The sequence below is a fragment of the Carettochelys insculpta genome, chromosome 1 (genome assembly GCF_033958435.1).
Source record: "Carettochelys insculpta isolate YL-2023 chromosome 1, ASM3395843v1, whole genome shotgun sequence".
NCBI classification, from domain to species: domain Eukaryota; kingdom Metazoa; phylum Chordata; order Testudines; family Carettochelyidae; genus Carettochelys; species Carettochelys insculpta.
This window is the reverse complement of record NC_134137.1, coordinates 50,700,646-50,718,571: the sequence shown is the minus strand read 5'-3', so window position 1 is coordinate 50,718,571 and position 17,926 is coordinate 50,700,646. Positions and strand designations below refer to the sequence as shown.

At 45.2% G+C, this 17,926-nt stretch overlaps 1 protein-coding gene across 2 annotated transcripts in view; it reads left to right on the top strand.

Annotated features, from left to right (window-relative positions):
- Positions 1-17,926, top strand: part of FLT1 (fms related receptor tyrosine kinase 1) — a 150,010-nt gene that overhangs the window by 78,474 nt on the left and 53,610 nt on the right. For both annotated transcript variants that reach the window (XM_074985957.1, XM_074985949.1), the window contains one exon: positions 10,715-10,823. In XM_074985957.1, the coding sequence (XP_074842058.1) occupies positions 10,715-10,823 (109 nt within the window). The remainder of the gene's footprint in view (positions 1-10,714; positions 10,824-17,926) is intronic.

The window sequence follows — 17,926 nt, the reverse complement described above, 5'->3', positions numbered from 1 at the left end:
ACCAGTCACTGCCAAACTTTTTCAGACATTTAAGGCAGGGGTGAGCAATAATTTTTGCAGAGGGGCCATGCTACACATTTTGATACTGGTTGTAGGCCGACTCTGGGCCCACCAAAAGGGCCAAGGCCTCAGGCAGAAGTGGTGGGGGTGGCCTAGGGGCTACAAAGGCAAATAAAGCTTGTGCGTGTGAATGGGAAACACCTTGGGCATGTCTACACTGAACTGTAATCCCAGCAGCTCCATGCCAATGAGCAGTCTTGCAATTGCAAATGGCTGCTCATTAGCATAATCACACAGCTAATTAGCATAGCCGTGTGAGCTGTCACTGCCGGCAGAGGCCACTGCTGGCAGTAAACAAGCCATGTAGACATGTCTCCACCAGCTAAAACCCCCTCTGTCACCAATCCCTTATCCCTGAAAAAATTCAGGTGATTAAAATTCAGGGATAAGGGATTGGCAACAGAGGGGGTTTTAGCTGGCAGAGGCACGGCTACATGGCTTGTTTACTGACAGCAGTGAGATCTCATACAGCTATGCTAATTAGATGTGCATTTATGCTAATAAGCAGCCATTTGCAATTGCGAGACTGCTCATTATCATGGAGCTGCTGGCAGTACAGTTTCATGGAGATGTGGCCTTTGTGTGTAAGATACAGACTTTGTGGCACAGACCATGTGCTGCAGTGTGTATGTAACAGTGACTATGTGTGTAGCACAGACTGGGTATGTGTGACAGTGACACAGAGTGTGTGTGTGTTGGCTGCTAGTAAGTTTCTGAGAGTAGCCGCCCTGTGTCTCTTTAAGGGAAATCTGTCCTGCTCTGTTGTCTCTCCCCTCCCCTGCTCTGCACTCCTGAGTGAGCCACTTACCATCCATGCTTCAGACTAGAGCAGCTCCACTGTGTGTCTCCCTCTTCCTGATCCCTGCTCTGCAGAGATAGGGTACAGAGGCAGGGGAACACGCTGACTTCAGCACTATCCTCTCCCCTTCACCCCCTTGCTCTTCTTCACAGCTAGCAGGAGAATGCTAGCAGCAGCTGGGCTGCAGATGGAAGAAGGTCGGGGGAGGGGCAGCTGAGAACATGCTGCTGGCTGTAAGTGTGCAGGCTCTGCTAATCAGCTGGGTGGGCTAGAGAGGAATGCTTGGTAGTTTGGATCCTGCCTCTGAGCATGATATTGCTCAAGATATGACACTGATAGCCCAAAGGGATTTGAGAAAGAGGCTTCTGCAATTTTTATGACCCATCTGAAGCACAAATCGCTTCTGTTTGTACTGTGCTGGTTAGCTCCAGCGATCAGCTATGCTAGGTTGATGTGAGTTGTTCTTCCTTTTCCCAGGCCCTCAAGCTGAGGACTGATAGCTCTCCTAAATGGAAAGCTCTGTCTGACTCTTGGCACAGTTTCTTACCAAGCCCTACGTTGTCTGATTTCTGCATACATGGCTGACAGAGTAGTCAGATATTTATATTGCCATGAGAGATTGTGGCTTTGCTGTGTTGGCAGTCAACACAGAATCACTGACATATCCAATTTCTTTCATTGTGTCCCAAAACAAATTCAACGTGGAAGCAGTTGAGATAAAAGCTTCCTGGTTGCTAAGAATGTTGACCCCGTTCACAGAACCACGTGGACTGGAGGTGACATTTTATCACAGTGTCAGCTGTTACTTCTGTAATCAGAACTAAATCCGCAGCCTATTTCTGCTTCCATGCATAGAAGGCAGTGTAAAAAGAAGGCATGAGCTGCAGTGTGAGAAGTAGACAAACAAGAAGACTTAAAGGACTGGGTGGAAAGTTGCATGTGATAGAACAAGGAGGAAAGAGCCTAGAGAGGTAGGCCTGGGCAGAGCTGGGCCCCTGAGACTGTAAAATGAAGTTGGTGAAGGGACAGAGGAATGGGACAACAAACATGATTAGAGCAACCTTGAAAGGCTAGTTATTTTGCATATAGGAAAACTGAGAAGTGGGGAAGCCAAAGAGAAGAGGCTCACAGCAACAAGAGATGAATAAGGGCTGATAAAAAGTTTACTTTTGGTAATCAAGGTAAGCATTTTGGTCTTGCCTAAGGAAGAGTTGCCAGTTCTATCCACATTGCATGTAAGTACAAGTTGAACCTGTCTAATCCGTAACTCTTGTGTCTGGCAACATCCGTAATCCAGCATGATTTTAGTTAACCAAATGACTGTTCATCTTGAATGCGAATAATTTTCTCACAGTTCCATGAAGTTTGTTTATAGCTGCCAATCCTGGCTCTCAGCGTTCTGTCCTTTTATTTAGCTGTAATTTACCCCTAGATATCTTCTAAGAGCCCAGTAAGCAGTGGAAGTGTTGATAATGTACTAGAATATATTGACCTCCTGTAGTCCAGCAAATTCTCTCGTTTGGCTGATTAAGTGAGGTTCACCCTGTAAAGAATTAGAGCCTTATCAGGTGATGGTTCTCATTGATTTGGCTTTTCATGTCAGGGAGGTAGTTTGTTGTCTGTGTGTAAATATAAATGCAACCTCTAGTTTATTATTAAGTTTAACGCATACACTCCCAAAGTTCATGTGGATAAAACACAGGAAGGAAGTGTTATATTATTCATCTGGTGACACAGAAAAGCATAGTCATGACAGTGTTTAAGAAACATTTCCACTGAAACCTCTTTAAAGAGACATTGAAAAACTTGAATGGCTTAACTGAATAAGTCAACGATGCAAGTACTTATACTTAATCATAAGATAACTGTTGATGTGATTCATTTCCCACACCCAAAGTTTTCATTCTTATGTTGACCTGTCCCCATTGATTTTCTACAGTGTAATAACTCATATTATTTTTAGATTCTTCATATAAACTGAGCCAATCAGTTCTTTAAAAACATCAGTTATGAGCACTTCCAGCTAAAATTAGGCCTATATTTTGTGAAGTGCAAATACTGGCTATTATTATGTTTAACTGTGGCAACAACTCATTGCTAAGATTCAATGTGTACATGACCTGTGATAAAAATAAAGTAAGAAATCGTGCATTAATTAAGAAATGCTGCATGTGTGTGGCATGCATGTGTGATTATGGGAAACACTGGTAGTATTTCCTATTATTGAAGTGGCCTGACACTTCCCATTATAAGACCCTTTTTTCAGCCGCTTTATAACTGCTAAACTTCAGCTTGAACTCTTTCATGCCGTGTGTTTACCTTGGTGTGAATTTGCTTTTGAATATTTCAGCCAAAATAGTTCAGCTGTTTTCAAGAAGGAGGCTAGAAAAAAATACACGGTTTTGCCCATATTAAAAGAAAACTCCTGGCAATCTTTCCCTTCAAAGGTTCTGACACCCTTGTGCATTGGGACATGGGCCTGATACATGGCAGAGATGGAGGTTTTATTCTGAGGGCTGTGTCTTTTGGTGTTCCCATGAAAAGCTGCCTAATTTTGGCCAAGTTAGAAGACTTCTATTAAAAAAAAAATCTCTCAGCTTACCCATACATTGTGGGTTTTAGCAGCTAAATTCCCCCAAGGTTCCAGGAGAACAGGGCATGCTTCAGCCCAGAGCCAAGCAGGGCAGTCCTGCTCTGGTGTAGGCTGTGCTGGATCCAAGTACCCCCACTTGAACTAGGCAATGTGGAGGAGAAAGCTGCCTGATTAAAGTGCAGAGGGGACAAGCCACTAGAGGTGAGGGCTGAAACTGGGGCAGGGAAGGCAGGTAGGCAGGGAAGAGGGAAAATGGAACTTTAAATCTGGCAGGGTGAGGAGATTGGGACTGTGAACTGGAGCAGAGGCTGAGGCGTGATCTACACTAGGGCCTTAGGTCAATCACAGATACACAGTTCTAGCAATGGCAGTTGTGGAGCTAGAATTGGCATATCTGAAAGCAGCATACCTGGCTGTCCACGCAGAAGGAGGTTGACAGGAGAGCTTCTCCCCTCGAGCTCCCTTACTCTTAGTGATGTCAAGGGGTACAGGGGTTGACTGCTGACCCCAGATAGTTCAATTTCATATATCTCCACTAGGCGTGCAAAATTGAACTCTGGAAGATTGACCCTGATTGGGTTGATTTTCCCGTTAGTGTAGACATACCTTGGGCAGCGAGCCAGTGGGGTGGGAGGAAGGAGGTGAGGAAGGAGGAGCAACATATCTGCTGGAGAGCCAGGGTGTGGGGGGAGAACTGGGACTGGCTGGGATAAAAGACTGGGACAAAGCCCTGAGTGTTGGGGGAAATGGCCAATGAGACTGGAAAAGGAACTCAGGGAGTAAGATTTGGTCTGGGAGCCAGTCGTGTAGCAAAGGAGCAGAGGAAGGAGCGAGACCCAGTGAATGAAGGGTTGTTGGGAAACATCGACTGTCTGGGTAAAAGGAGATTGGGCTGAGGGGGAGGTGGGAAGGCCTGGGCAAGGAGACCGGGAGTGGAGAGTGTGGAGCGGCGAGACTAGGGACTCATTAGGCAAGGAGAGTGGGACTGGGGCAAAGAGTGAGAGTTGGGGAAGAACAGAACAGGGACAGGCTGGAGCAGAAGAATTTGCCCCCGTTAGAGCACGCTTCCCTCCAGAGCAGAAGGTCTCTGAATCGCTCCTTTCCTCGGCTGTGGGCAAGTAACTATGAAGCCTTCTAAGAAAAAGTTTGTCTCATCTCCAGCTAGCACTGGTCAGCATAAAGGGTGACAATCGACTATTGCTGGATTGCACCCTCAGCAAATTTGCGGATGGCACTAAGCTAGGGGAGAGGTAGATATATTGAAGTATAGGGATAGGGTCCAGAGCGACCTAGACAAATTGGAGGATTGGGTCAAAAGAAACGTGATGAGGTTCAGTTATGACACGTGCAGAGTCCTGCATGTGGGATGGAAGAGTCCCACGCAATGCTACAGGTTGGGGATGGACTGGCAAAGCAGCAGTGCAGCAGAAAAGGGCATGGGAATTACAGTGGATGAGAAGCTGGATATGAGTCGAAAGTGTGCCCTCGTAGCCAAGAAAGCTAGAGGCATATTGGGGTGCGTTAGGAAAGGCATTTCCAGCAGATCTAGAGAAGTTATTATTCCCCTTTATTTGGCACTGGTGAGGCCACATCTCTAATATTGCATACGGTTCTGGGTGCCCCAGTTTAAAAAGTGTGTGGCTGCATTGGAGAAGGTCCAGTGGAGGGCAATCAGAATAATTAGGTGGCTGGAGCACATGACCTATGAGGAGAGGCTGAGGGATTTGGGCTTATTTGCAGAAAAGAAGATTGAGGGACAGTTTGATAGCAGCCTTCAACTTCCTGAAGGGGGGCTCTAAAGAGGATGGAGAGAGGCTGTTTTCAGTAGTGATGGATATCAGAATAAGGAACAATGGTCTCAAGTTACAGTGAGGGAGGTCTAGGTTGGACGTAAGGAAAAAAGCTATTTCACTAGGAGGCTGGTAAAGCATTGGAATGCGTCACTGAGAGTTGGTAGAATCTCCATCTCTAGAGGTTTTTAAGTCCCGGCTTGACAAAGTCTTGGCTGGGATGATTTAATTAGGGTTGATCCTGCTGTAGGCAGGGGGCTGGACTAGACGACCTCCTGAGATCCCTTCCAGCTCTAGTATTCTCTGATTCAAAGTGGCAAAGGTCTGTACAGTGGCTCAAAGCTACAATGCTGCTGATGAACTATGGGGCTGTCAATATGATACCCCGAAACAGAACTGCTGCTTTCCCCCATTTGATGTTTTTAAATAGCGATGTTTACACACACACAAAGTTAAAAGAACATTAAGAGAACTCAGAAGGTAGGAAATGCCAGAATTCAGGTGACTTGCACAACTTTAATTAGGCCCCCTGGTGTGTATTATGCATTATGATACAGTCTTCAATTACATAACCACCTACTAGTTTTTCTGACTGGCCTCAGGCCTCATGGGGGTGGGATGAGGATGAATCAGAACTGAGAGGAGAAGGAAACTGTTGTTTGTAAGATCCCTGCTTTGCTGCAAAAGTTGGAAGCTCAGTAGTGAATGAGGCAGAAGGTTCCAGAAAAAAAAGGTCTCATGGCTAAGGCAGTTGAATGTTGCCTTAGAGAAATTGATTCCATCCTTTCCTCTACCACAGACTTTGCTAGCCAAGTCACTTTAAGTAAACTTTTCCCAGGTAGCTACTATGTGTGTGTTCCTCATTTTCTGGTTGCTGGATCCTGCTAACCTGCTCTGCAGAAGAACTGAATGCTCACAGCTGTGATGAAGTCAGTGAGTGGAGTCCTTTGAACATCAGAGTACTGTGTAATGCTAAGCACTCTGATAAATCAGCTCCTCAACATCTCAAATTGGGCACCCAAAAGTACTGGGTACTTTGAATCTTAAACTCTCAGTGCTTCTGTTCCCATGTAGGAAATGAGAGATAACACCGCTCCCTTATTTAGGGGACAGAGCCTTTGGGAAATGAATTCCAGTTTGTAAAGTACTTGAAGGTTATAGTTATGACAGCCAGAGAAAAGCCCAGGAGGAAATGAGTGATTCTGACTTAAAAGCAGGAATTGAATAATATGCAGTAAATAAAGCATGGAACCCACAGAGTGAACAATGAGAAAACAAACTATTGAATAACTGTTCATTAAGAGAGCATTGTGCACTGAATAAGGCAGGGCTCCCATGGAAAAATTAGTGTATGATCATGTAATTAAAAACTAAGTCATAATGCATCTGTACAAGAGGGGCAAATTAAGGTTACACAGGCACTTGGGAGTGTTTGGCTGTGTAACCTTGACAATTTAAAGGTAATTTTGTGTGTGTGTGTGAAATATATGATTTAGCTAGAATTAATGCATGGCAATGTAGTGTGGTATAGTATGAAGATTGTATTTGTTTAGCTCTCCATCCAGCTACGTACACGGCTCTTATCACTATAGCATCTGTGCACCTTATTGGCATACATTTTGGATGAACATATTTATGAGTGGCAAAGTCACTTGACTTCAGGATTAGGATAAAATGTGAACTAAACACCCAAATGGAATGGTTTTGCAAACTCAAAGCTACTCTTGTTTCTTTAGTTTGTTGGATCATACCATCTTTGATCTCAGATGTGTAGATGCCGTTACAAATGGTGATGCTGTAATGTAAAATACAAATGTGGACAAGAATAGTTTAATAAAAATGTGTCAAACACCTATTTATATTAGATAAATAATATATCTCATGAGATTAATATTTTGACAAAGGTTATGGCTGTGGCCACACTTGGCCATAACTTCGAAATGGCCATGCAATCACCTCTGTGTAGCCTTGCCGAACCGCACGCGTTTGAATATTCAATTCAGAGCCTCATTAGTAATCTTCAAAATGGCCATTTGCATGGCTACTTCAAAGTTTTGGCCAAGTGTGGCCACAGCCTATGAGTTTTGTAGCCATAAATGTGTCTATATAAAGTCAGTCCTAATAAATGAAACTATCATGTCTGATAGTTCACCCTCTATTCTGTTTCTTCTTATTCACAGCTAGCAAAGAGGTAGAGAATAGATGCAGATTTGAGCATGTGGCAGTTGTACTGATGTCAGAAAGACTGTTTATATGCTTAAAGTTACTCATATGTCTAAGTTCTTTGCAGGTTCTGGTTTGTACTGTTTATTTTAAGAACATTGTGGAAGGATTTCAGCTTGCCTTATTTGCCATGTGCCACCCAGACATTGCATCTTGATTGTCCATCCTCTTAAGTCCTGCTAGAATTTTTTTTTAAAACAATCACTTTGGAGGGATGTTCTAGGTGGGGCTTAGGGTCTGACAACACTGAAATAAACAGGACTTGGCCTGTGCGCTTGCAGAGCTCTATCTGCCTTTGGCAGAGGTGAAAGTGGGCCATGCCTGGATAGCATAGAGGTAACAAGTACAGCACAGCACTTTTTTACTTTCTCTCCAGAACTGCTGAGGGGAGGGAAGGGGAAGCTAAGTTGATGTGCTACTACAGAAGCACTGCTGGACCATACCAATAAGGCCATCGATGGGGGTGCCAGGGCTGCCAACAGGGGGCCAAAAGGGACAGCTGCTCTGGGCCTGGTGATTTTAAAGTGCCTCTTCGGTTTCCAACTGTCACTGCACCAGTAGCAACAGCAGCTGGAGCCCCAGCTCCTATAAACCACCACTAGAGCATTGAAGGTCTGACTGAGGGAGGCTGGCCCCGGCCCCACCTCCTCCACCTGAGACCCCTCCCCTTCCCACCAGAACCACGCCCCCCACACCAGAAAGATTTTTAAATTACTTTAATCCTGGGCCACTGGCTCTTTGACATTTCCTCCCTCCAGCTGCAACAGAGGCAGTCAGTGAAATGTTAAGATATTACTCATATGGTATTGTGTAAGCAGAACCCATGGGTGCAGCTTCTTTTTGACTCAGCTGGATGCAAGACCAATTCTAGGGGCTTGTAGGGTGGTTTTCCTTGGGCACCTTCTTTCAGGTAGCACTGTCTCACCATTTATGAGTAAGGGAGAGACTGACAATGTTTTCTGCCCTAGCCAGCAAAATGCTTAGGGCTGTTCCTGCCAGTGCTCTTTCAAGGGGATAATGCAGTCTGCTTGTAGTACTGCTGTAGATATAGCTGTGCCTTATGAGCAACAAAGTCACCTGGACTTGGAAGAAAGGGTTCCCCATAACTTTTGTCCATGCCCTGCTATCAGTTCTGAGATATTTCAGGAGGGGGTTCTTGTATTGAAAATAATGTTTGTTCTGAAGGTGAAGAATCTTGTCCTGGTGTTTCACATGGATACGTCCCACCAACAAGTGAAGTATACTAAGTATGTAGCACCATTGGCACAATCAAAACAACACGGTGATGTGCTCCATTATTTCAACAAGGGACTCGTATAATAAAGTGTCCCCCTGAGACAGATGTGCATGTAAAGGCCTTTAGGGAGGCAGGGAGGTATTTTCCCCAGGAAAACTGTGAAAATGCCAATCATTTTCCATCTGACTTCTCTGCCACCATCTCAACAGTATGAGTCCTTTGCACAGGTTCTGACAGGATAAGGTACTTTATAAACACTTTTCTATACTTGACCAGCGTTTAGGGATGAGATGTAGAAAGTCGCTGTGCCAAGGAGCGGTCTTGTTGATCTTGACTCATGACGCTAGTTACAGACAAAAAGAAGGGAAGAAATATTAACTGCACTACAATTATTTTGAAAGTTTGTGAAAATAGCTTAAAAAACTCAAATGTCAATCAGCATAGATGTATCTTTTCTCATTACTGCCTATTACACAACTCTACCAATAGTGCCAGCTCAACATACCCTTATCTGCTCTTCTTACTACCGTCTCCATGCTTTTGTCCATGCCATTCCATCCGAGTTGGCATGGAAAAAGGAGTGCCTTTCCTGAACCACTCTGCAGTCCCATTGCTCTATCTACATTAACATTTCTCCTCAAAAATCTCCATCTAAACACATTGCCTGTGCAAAATAAATTGGCTAAGAATGGCTGGGTTGAGGGAGAACTCGAGAGGTAAACTGAATTATCAGGATGAGGTCAGCCAACACCACTTTACTTGACCATTATACCTATTTTCCCTAACTATTCTCTATCATTTTAGATTCTGAGATTTCCTATATAGCTGTACAGTCCCACGCTCTTTTTTGGTAGTCACCATATTTCATACTAATAACAAAAAATAACAGAAATTAAGACTGCCACTTAGCATTGGACTTGATGACCTCTCGAGGTCCCTTCCAGTTCTAGAGTTCTAAGATTATTCAGGGATTTGCCTTCGTCAAAATCTGTTAGATACTTCTAAAGCCCCCCACTAATATGGTTTCTTATCACCTGCCAATCTTTAATGCATTTATCTTCACTGTACCCTTGTGAGGCAGGGAAATACTGTCATCCCTGTTTGACAGATGAGAAACTGAAACCCAGGGTCTAGAAGACTTGTTCTAGGTCATACAGAAGGGCTGTGGTGGAGCAGAGACTTGAATCCAGGCCCCTTGCAGCCTAGACCAGCACCCAAAGCACTAGACTGTCCTTCCACCACTATGCATGTCATACCTTCATGTAGGTATCAGTGCGACATGTTTCTCTGAAGCAGTGTTAGACGTTCCTGTGCATGGCCTTCAGTGATTTGTTCACACAAATTATATCACTTCAAGAAAACATGTTAGACCTTCTATGATGGTGTGTTCATAATAGCAGAGCCGAGGCACAGATCATCAAAGCAGAGTTTTGCCTGCTACTATATTAAATACATTAAAGCTGAAATCCAAAGGGGAAACAAAATGTGAAAAAGAAAGCGGTGAATAAGCCTCTGTCCAGCCCCTGCCCTCATCCACACAGCAGTTACAAGACAGAATGAAAGGTGCCACAAAGTCGACTCTTATGCAGTGGGGCTACATTTTCCCAGTGTTGTCCAAATAATTAAGGCGTTCCTCACTTACTCCCTTGCTGATTGACTGGTCCACAGGTGGTCTCCCAGGGTAGACCATGCTGTGCCACACCTCATGTTTTTTAACTTGTCATTATCACTTCGGCAGCATGAGAGAAATCCGCCTGAAAGGCACATTCAAAGATTTGGGTTTGTAGTGATTTTGATAATGAAGTGGTCTCCTGGGCAGCTAGTTTCCTGTTATTTTCCCATCATTATCAGAGCCTGGCATGGTGACACCCCCTGCTAATCATGACAGCACTGTCTTTCACGAAATGAATGGAGCAACTGAATCATATAACTGTCAACAGGAACTTTTTTTTTAAAAAGGATTCAAACAACTCTGAATGTAACGTGAACTAAAACTCCTCTTGTTTTCACAGACCGCTAGCATTCTGGTAGTAGCCGAAGCCAAATCTTCTGGAATCTACAGCTGCGTGGCTTCCAATAAAGTAGGAAATGTTGACAGAAACATTAGCTTTTATGTAACAGGTAAGGTACAATCCATTCGGTAACTAACCACACACCCTGGTCAGAATGTGATTTTTTGTAAGGATGGTTATGTGGCTTGCACTTCCCTGAGGTGTGATCATTACTGTAATGGAGGCAGATAATAATTTACGTAATACTTTTCACTACTTCTGTGGTGTGTTTACATAGGATGGCTGGGACTTGGCTGCTTAAAAGGGATTAGCAGTGCAGGGTGAGGAGGAAGATACATTGTAGGATATAGGCCCTAATCCTGCAAAGACTTGCATGTGTGCTTAACTGTACAGTTGAGTAATTCTAGTGACTTCAGAGATGTAATGTCAAGCAAGTGCATAAACCTCTCCAGGAACAGAGCTGTAAGGAGTAAATTCTGTGACTTCAAGAGCTAAGGAAATAAGTGGGAACTCACTAGCAATAGCCAGTGGACAATTCATCAGCCATTACATAGGAAGGTTACCTCTCAAGGAAACCACCTTCTGGTTCAAGGTTTTGTGTTGGATGTGGCACGATGCATAGTGTAGATTCATGGGATGCTAGATTTGCCTTAACGATCCCTTAGAGCAGTGGTGTCCAAAAGAAATTTCAAAATCACCATACCCCTCACGTCCTCAGCCAGGTGCCACCAGCCCCAGCCAGGCACCACCCCCACCCCAGAGATTACTCACTGGAGCCTTTCTGCATGAGCTGTGGCTGGAGTTGCTACTGCACGCACGAGCCACAGCTAGAGATGCTGCTGTGCGTGCAAGCAAGCCACTGCTAGAGCCGCATGGCGCACGTGACACAGCCGCTGGGATCTCAGGAGCCTGTGGCTCAGAGCTGCAGGAGGAGCCACCTCCCCTGCTGCCACTGCCACTATGTGCTTGTCCCACCAAGTGGTGCGGCACGTTTATGGAGTGGGCAGAGGGCACTCTATTTTGCCACACCACGGTTTCCCCTTTGCCACATGTGGCAAACAGGAAGTGTATTGGACACCACAGCCTTAGAGAGACTTGAAAAAGATCCAGGTGAAAGCAAATGAGACGTAGTTGTTTAATATCAGGTATTTCAGAAACCAGAAGCTAATCTGTCTTCATACTTTAATCGTGAAAATGAGAAACCTGCCACAGCCTCCCCACTGAAAAGGGAGCTTGTTGTTCTTACTCTAATTTTATAACCTGTGGTGGTGTTGATCTGTTGCCTGTCATTCTGATGAATGAAAATAATGGCGGTACTGTACTGCCCTCTGCCCCATTTTTTTGGATTAAAGTGGACACTTTTTGAAATGTTCTGCCCAGCTCTAACAATACACTTCCACATTTAGGAACTGTTTGCTGTCTGTAAATGTAGAAGTTCAATAATAAACACCAGAATGTATCAGTGAAATATGACACAGAGAGAGGTTATTTGTAAAATATGAAAAGGGAAAATATTTACGTGTTCCACTAATGGAAATGGCAGGAGTATTTGCTGACTAACGGATCTAGAATCATGGTTTATATTTGGTTTCAAGCACTAAATTGTGCGCATTTCCTTGAAAGCTAAAACCTTCACTTAAACAATGAGGCTATTGTGCCCCATAAATTAGTTTGCTAAGCAGTCTGTGTTATTGTCTGTCCATATCACACATGCAGACTTTACATACCACTTAGGGCAGTTAATAGGAACCTTTTTATCCTTAGTCAGTGGACTGGGTATTTCCTTGCTTAATGTGCAGGCCAGTGAGTTGTGTGGTTCAGTCCTATTTCTTTAAGCACCTAAAGCCCTGTGTAAGACCCTGAAGCCAAGTGAAGAAGGTCTTTTGGTGGTCCCCGGTTATCAGTCTGATACTTGACTGTTCAAAATTTTCAGTTGCTCTCCCGCCTGAGAGTAGAGCATGAGGGCATTCATTGTCGTACTTCAAGGTGTGAACAGATTCTTAGGTGGGGGCAGAAAAATCATAAAATCATAGAAATGTAGCACTGGAAGAGATCTTGATAAACCATCCAGTCCCTTCCCCTGCACGGATGCAGGACCTAGGCCATTCCTGACAGGTGTTATCTAACCCTGTTCTTAAAACCCTCCAGTGATAGAGTCTGCAACCTCCCTAAGCAATTTAGCCAGTGCTTAACAGCTCTAACCAGGCCTGATGCTGTGGGGGGAACAGGAGGCAGTTTCACAGAGGCCTGGAATTTCAAAGGGCCCAGAGCTCTGGCCACCACTGCTGCTCCCCTTTGATATGCCGCAGCAGTGCTGCTCCACCATTCCACACAGCTGTGAGGGACAGAGGAGGAGGCCCAGAACTACCATCCAAGAGCCGCTAAGGGATGACTGATCTAAGCCCCACCCCTTCTGCCTTTGGCCCTGCCCCTTCCAGGGCCAAGGAGCCGGCCCCGTCTTCCAGCTTGCCCTGAGGCCTGCTGTGGCTGTGGGCCCCAATGACTCTTGCAGTTAGGATTTTTACCTAAATCTCCCTTCATACAATTTAATTGCATTACTTCCTGTCCTGTGTTCACCCTCTTTTTTATCACAGTCTTTTTTATAACAACTTAAAGCTGTTATTCTGCCACTCCTCAGCCTGCACTTCTCCAGGCTAAATCCCCTTTTTTCAGTCTTTCTTTGTAGAGTATGTTTTCTCCAGCTTTAATTGTCTTTGTTGGTGTCCCCTTGACTTTCTCCAGTTTGTCCCCATTTTTCCTGGAGCGTGGTGCTCACAATTGCACTAACAGCAGTGCCAAGTAGAATGTAAGAATTACTTCTCATATTTTACTTACAACACTCCTGCTAATAAATCCCAGCCTGATGTTTGTTTTTTTTTGCACGCGTCACACTCTTGACTCATATTTAGTGTGTGATCCACGATAAGCCCCAGATCTCTCTCTGCAGTGCTCCTTCCTAGGCAGTCATGTCCCATTTCGTATGAGTGCAACTGATTAGTCCTTCCTCAGTAGAGTACTTTGCATTTGTCCTTATTAAATTTCACCCTATTTACCTCAGACCGTTTCACCAGTTTGTCAAAATCACTTTGACTCTAATCCTGTCCTCCAAAGAGCTTGCCATCCCTCCCAGCTTAGTATTGTCCTCGGACTTTTCAAGTGTTCTCTGTATGCCGTTGTCCAAATTATTTATGAAGGTATTGAATAGAACATAACCCCTCCAAGATACCATGCTGCACACGGTCAAGTCTATTGTGGTGTAGAGGGTGGGGATAGCTGTGACTTTCCTCTGAAGGCTTTGGTTGTGTCCATTCAGAAACAGGGTATTGAAATGGTAGGTTTATTGTTGCCTAGAAATGGTTCCTGCTTCTGCTGGTAGCAGCCTTCTTATGTGGGGTAGAGACTGATAGCAACTCAACTTTCAAATCAGTTTTATTTTCTTTTGGACTCCTAGGCCGCATCTACACTAGCCCCCTCCTTTCAGGAGGGGCATGCTAATGAGCAAGTGGGAAATATGCTAATGAGGTGATGCCATGAATATGCAGTACCTCATTAGCATAATAGCCGCTTTCAAATAGCACACTGCACATGTAGATGTGGGCTTTTCAAAAGGACCCTCCCCGGACTTCGAAAGCCCCTTCTTCCTAAAACCAAATAGGATGAAGGGGCTTTCGAAGTCTGGGAGTCCTTTTGAGAGACCCCCATCCACACAGGTGGTGATCGATTTGAAAGCAGCGCGCGGCCACCATTATGCTAATGAGACGCTGCATATTCATGGCAGCACCTCATTAGCATCTTCCCCACTCGCTCATTACCATGCCCCTTCCGAAAGGAGGGGGCTCGTGTAGACGTAGCCCTAGTGTTTCTTGAGATTTAAGCCGGCCTGCTTATTTGGGCGGCAAAGTGGGCAATTGCTCTGGGACTGACCACGACTGCTGCTGCGGCAGTGGCAGGGCTGGCCGGAGCCCCAGGTCCCTTAGAATCTCTGCCAGAGTGTTGGAGTGCCGCACCCAGCACTTTGCACAGCATGGAGGACTGAGGGGAGGAGAACTAAGGCTGCTCCCAGTCCAGCCCCTTCTGCCTGAGGCCCTGCCCCTTCTGGGAGCATGGAGCTTGCTCTCTCATTTTACCCGGGTGCCTGTGGTGGGTGTTGGCCCCACTGGGTTGAACTTTGTGACCTATAAACACCCCTTTGTCTACTGACTTTTGGGTGCTTTAGTTAAACTTGGATTGTCACTATCTGCTGTTGGCATGTTGAAACACAAAGTCAGGCTTGGTCTTCTCTCTGCTGCTTACAGCACTTCAAATTAGAAAGACCAAATATATACATGTGGGTTCACACTGACTCCAGCAATTATGCCCTTTCAGTCTGAGACCATTGTTCTAGTCTGGTGGCGTTTTATACTTCAAGTCAATTGAAGGACTTTTTTGTTGTAGGTTGAAAAGTGTGCTTGGGAAAAAGAACAACAGTCCAACAAATGCTGATGGGTGTGAACAGACAGACAGGACACAAAAAAGGATTTCCTTTTAATTTATTCCAGACAGATACTTCAGGGCTGAAGGGACTGCTGGAGAATTGTTTTTCGTGTGTGGGACTGGGAGGCTGTCCTCACTTGGCTCTGACTTACACAAAGACTGAAAGTAATAAAGGCAAATATCCAGAGAAGGAGAACATGACCTATTTTAGGCCCTCCACAGCAAGAGCAATCAGAAAGGGCCCTAACCATGAGGAGGAACCCAGGCATAACCAAAGCAGACAGTTCCTCCCTCTCCTGTATGTCCCATGCTTTGAATTTCTATGTGGTTCAGTCCTTCTCTTTTAAGTGGGAAGAAAGCCTGTGTTAGAGCAGTGGGAAGAATTAGGGGTGGGGAGAGCAGAGGAGTGAAGGTTCTCTCTAGCTAGGTCTACACTGGCTGCAGAAGGTCAAACACTTAGGTTTGATCTTTGGGGGTGCTGTTTTGCACATGCACAAAACAGCACATTCCGGGGTCAATATCGACCCCAGAACTCCTTGTGAGCCGCAAGCATTAAAGAATGTCGGCAGGAGGAGCGCTCCCATTGACATTATGCGGTGAGGACAGGAACCAATGTCGACGGCTGCAAGACCAATTTTAGGTATGCAGTTGGCGTACCTAAAATTGCGTAGCAGCTGTCAACATTTCCAGTCAGTGTAGACATAACCTATGTGACCTTCTCCTCCCTGACAGTGGCTGAAAGAGTAGCTGGAAAGCTAGGCAGAGGCCAGGGATGCAAATGACAGCACTAGCATCACCTCTGGTAAGGGGCTGGAGATGGTCATGCAGGGTCAAGCCTTCAGAGATCCAGGTATTTCTGAGGTTGGAGTCTAATCCCATGGGTTTCTTTGGGGAATGTAAAGAGTGGTGCAACTTTACACCCTACCCTTGAGAGCAGTGTGATTTGGGATCTCAGAGAAGTGAATCAGATATACCATTGAATAGCTTTTCCTTCCTATGAGCTGGAGCACTTTTAGGTTTTGTTTCAATATGTTTTCAAATGTGCATCTTTGTCTTTGTCCATCCAATAACTGTAGGCATGTGTCCTATGCAGAGAAGATGTGAGCTGTTCCCTTCCGAAAGACTTCCTGGTCATTGGTACTGGGGCAGTCTCAAGACAAATTCCTGTTTGCCAAATTATATTGTGTTGGCCAAGCTGCCCCCAACCTGTCCCTTCCCCTACTTTCTGGTATATTTTGCTGGCACACAGCAGGCCCATGGGTGTGTTTGCAATTACTGAGGGTGAGACAGGAACGGCTCTGCCTTATCTCTCTGGTTTCCCAATGTCACTAGATGCGTTTTATTTTGAGATTCCTGATGGTGCTTGGCAAAGATAAACAAAATCTTCCCTCAGGAAATGTGGGAGCTATTTCCACAGGAAGCTTCAAATCACTAAAGTAAATAAAATTCTTCTACATTATTCCAGCCATATTACTTAGCTTGCCTCAGGCTATTCGATTTGGTGCTAGGTGTCATGTTAGGGGGCTGGCATTTTTAAGCAAAATGATTAGATTGGAATCTAGTGCTTTTTGCTTTTGTCCTCAGAGTTGTTTTTTTAATAAAAGTGTTTTTCTTCACTGGTGATAGCTAAGAAAGGTCCCAAATGGGATACCATGAAGTAGTTATAGCTATGTTATTCTGAGGGTGCATTATCCTTCTATCTTAAAAATGTCATCTCCCTTTGACTCGCAATGTGCTCCCTGATATTGTCTTCAGAGTTTTGCTTTGCTTTTCCCTGCCTTTACTGAGCTCTTCCATTTTCATAAGTAAACCAAAACCAAAACAACTCTCCCCCTGCCCCACAGAAATCATGTGGTTACCTTGCTATTTCTTGACACACTGGGTCATATTCAGAGCTGGCCTAAGGTGATGTTGTAACTCAGGTAAGCCACATAGTTCTTTAAGCAATTGGGCCCAGGGAAGTTGCTGATCTGATTATGGCCTAATATTTTAAAACAATCCAGTTCCCTCAAAGGTGAATTTGGCTCTAGTTTTAGGTTGGTTTTGCTGAGATCTAAATCTGAGCTGCGTCTACACGTGCACGCTACTTCGAAGTAGCGGCGCCAACTTCGAAATAGCGCCCGTCATGGCTACACGTGTTGGGCGCTATTTTGAAGTTAACTTCGATGTTAGGCGGTGAGACGTCGAAGTCACTAACCCCATGAGGGGATGGGAATAGTGCCCTACTTCAACGTTCAATGTCGAAGTAGGGCACGTGTAGATGATCCGCGTCCCGCAACATCGAAATAGCGGGGTCCTCCATGGCGGCCATCAGCTGAGGGGTTGAGAGACACTCTCTCTCCAGCCCCTGTGGGGCTCTATGGTCACCGTGTGCAGCAGCCCTTAGCCCAGGGCTTCTGGCTGCTGCTGCTGCAGCTGGGGATCCATGCTGCATGCACAGGGTCTGCAACTACTTGTCGGCTCTGTGTATCTTGTGCTGTTTAGTGCAAGTGTGTCTGGGAGGGGCCCTTTAAGGGAGCGGCTTGCTGTTGAGTCCACCCTGTAACCCTGTCTGCAGCTGTTCCTGGCACCCTTATTTCGATGTGTGCTACTTTGGCATGTAGACGTTCCCTCGCAGCGCCTATTTCGATGTGGTGCTGCCCAGCGTCGACGTTGAATGTTGACGTTGCCAGCCCTGGAGGACGTGTAGACGCTATTCATCGAAATAAGCTATTTCGACGTAGCGTGCATGTGTAGACG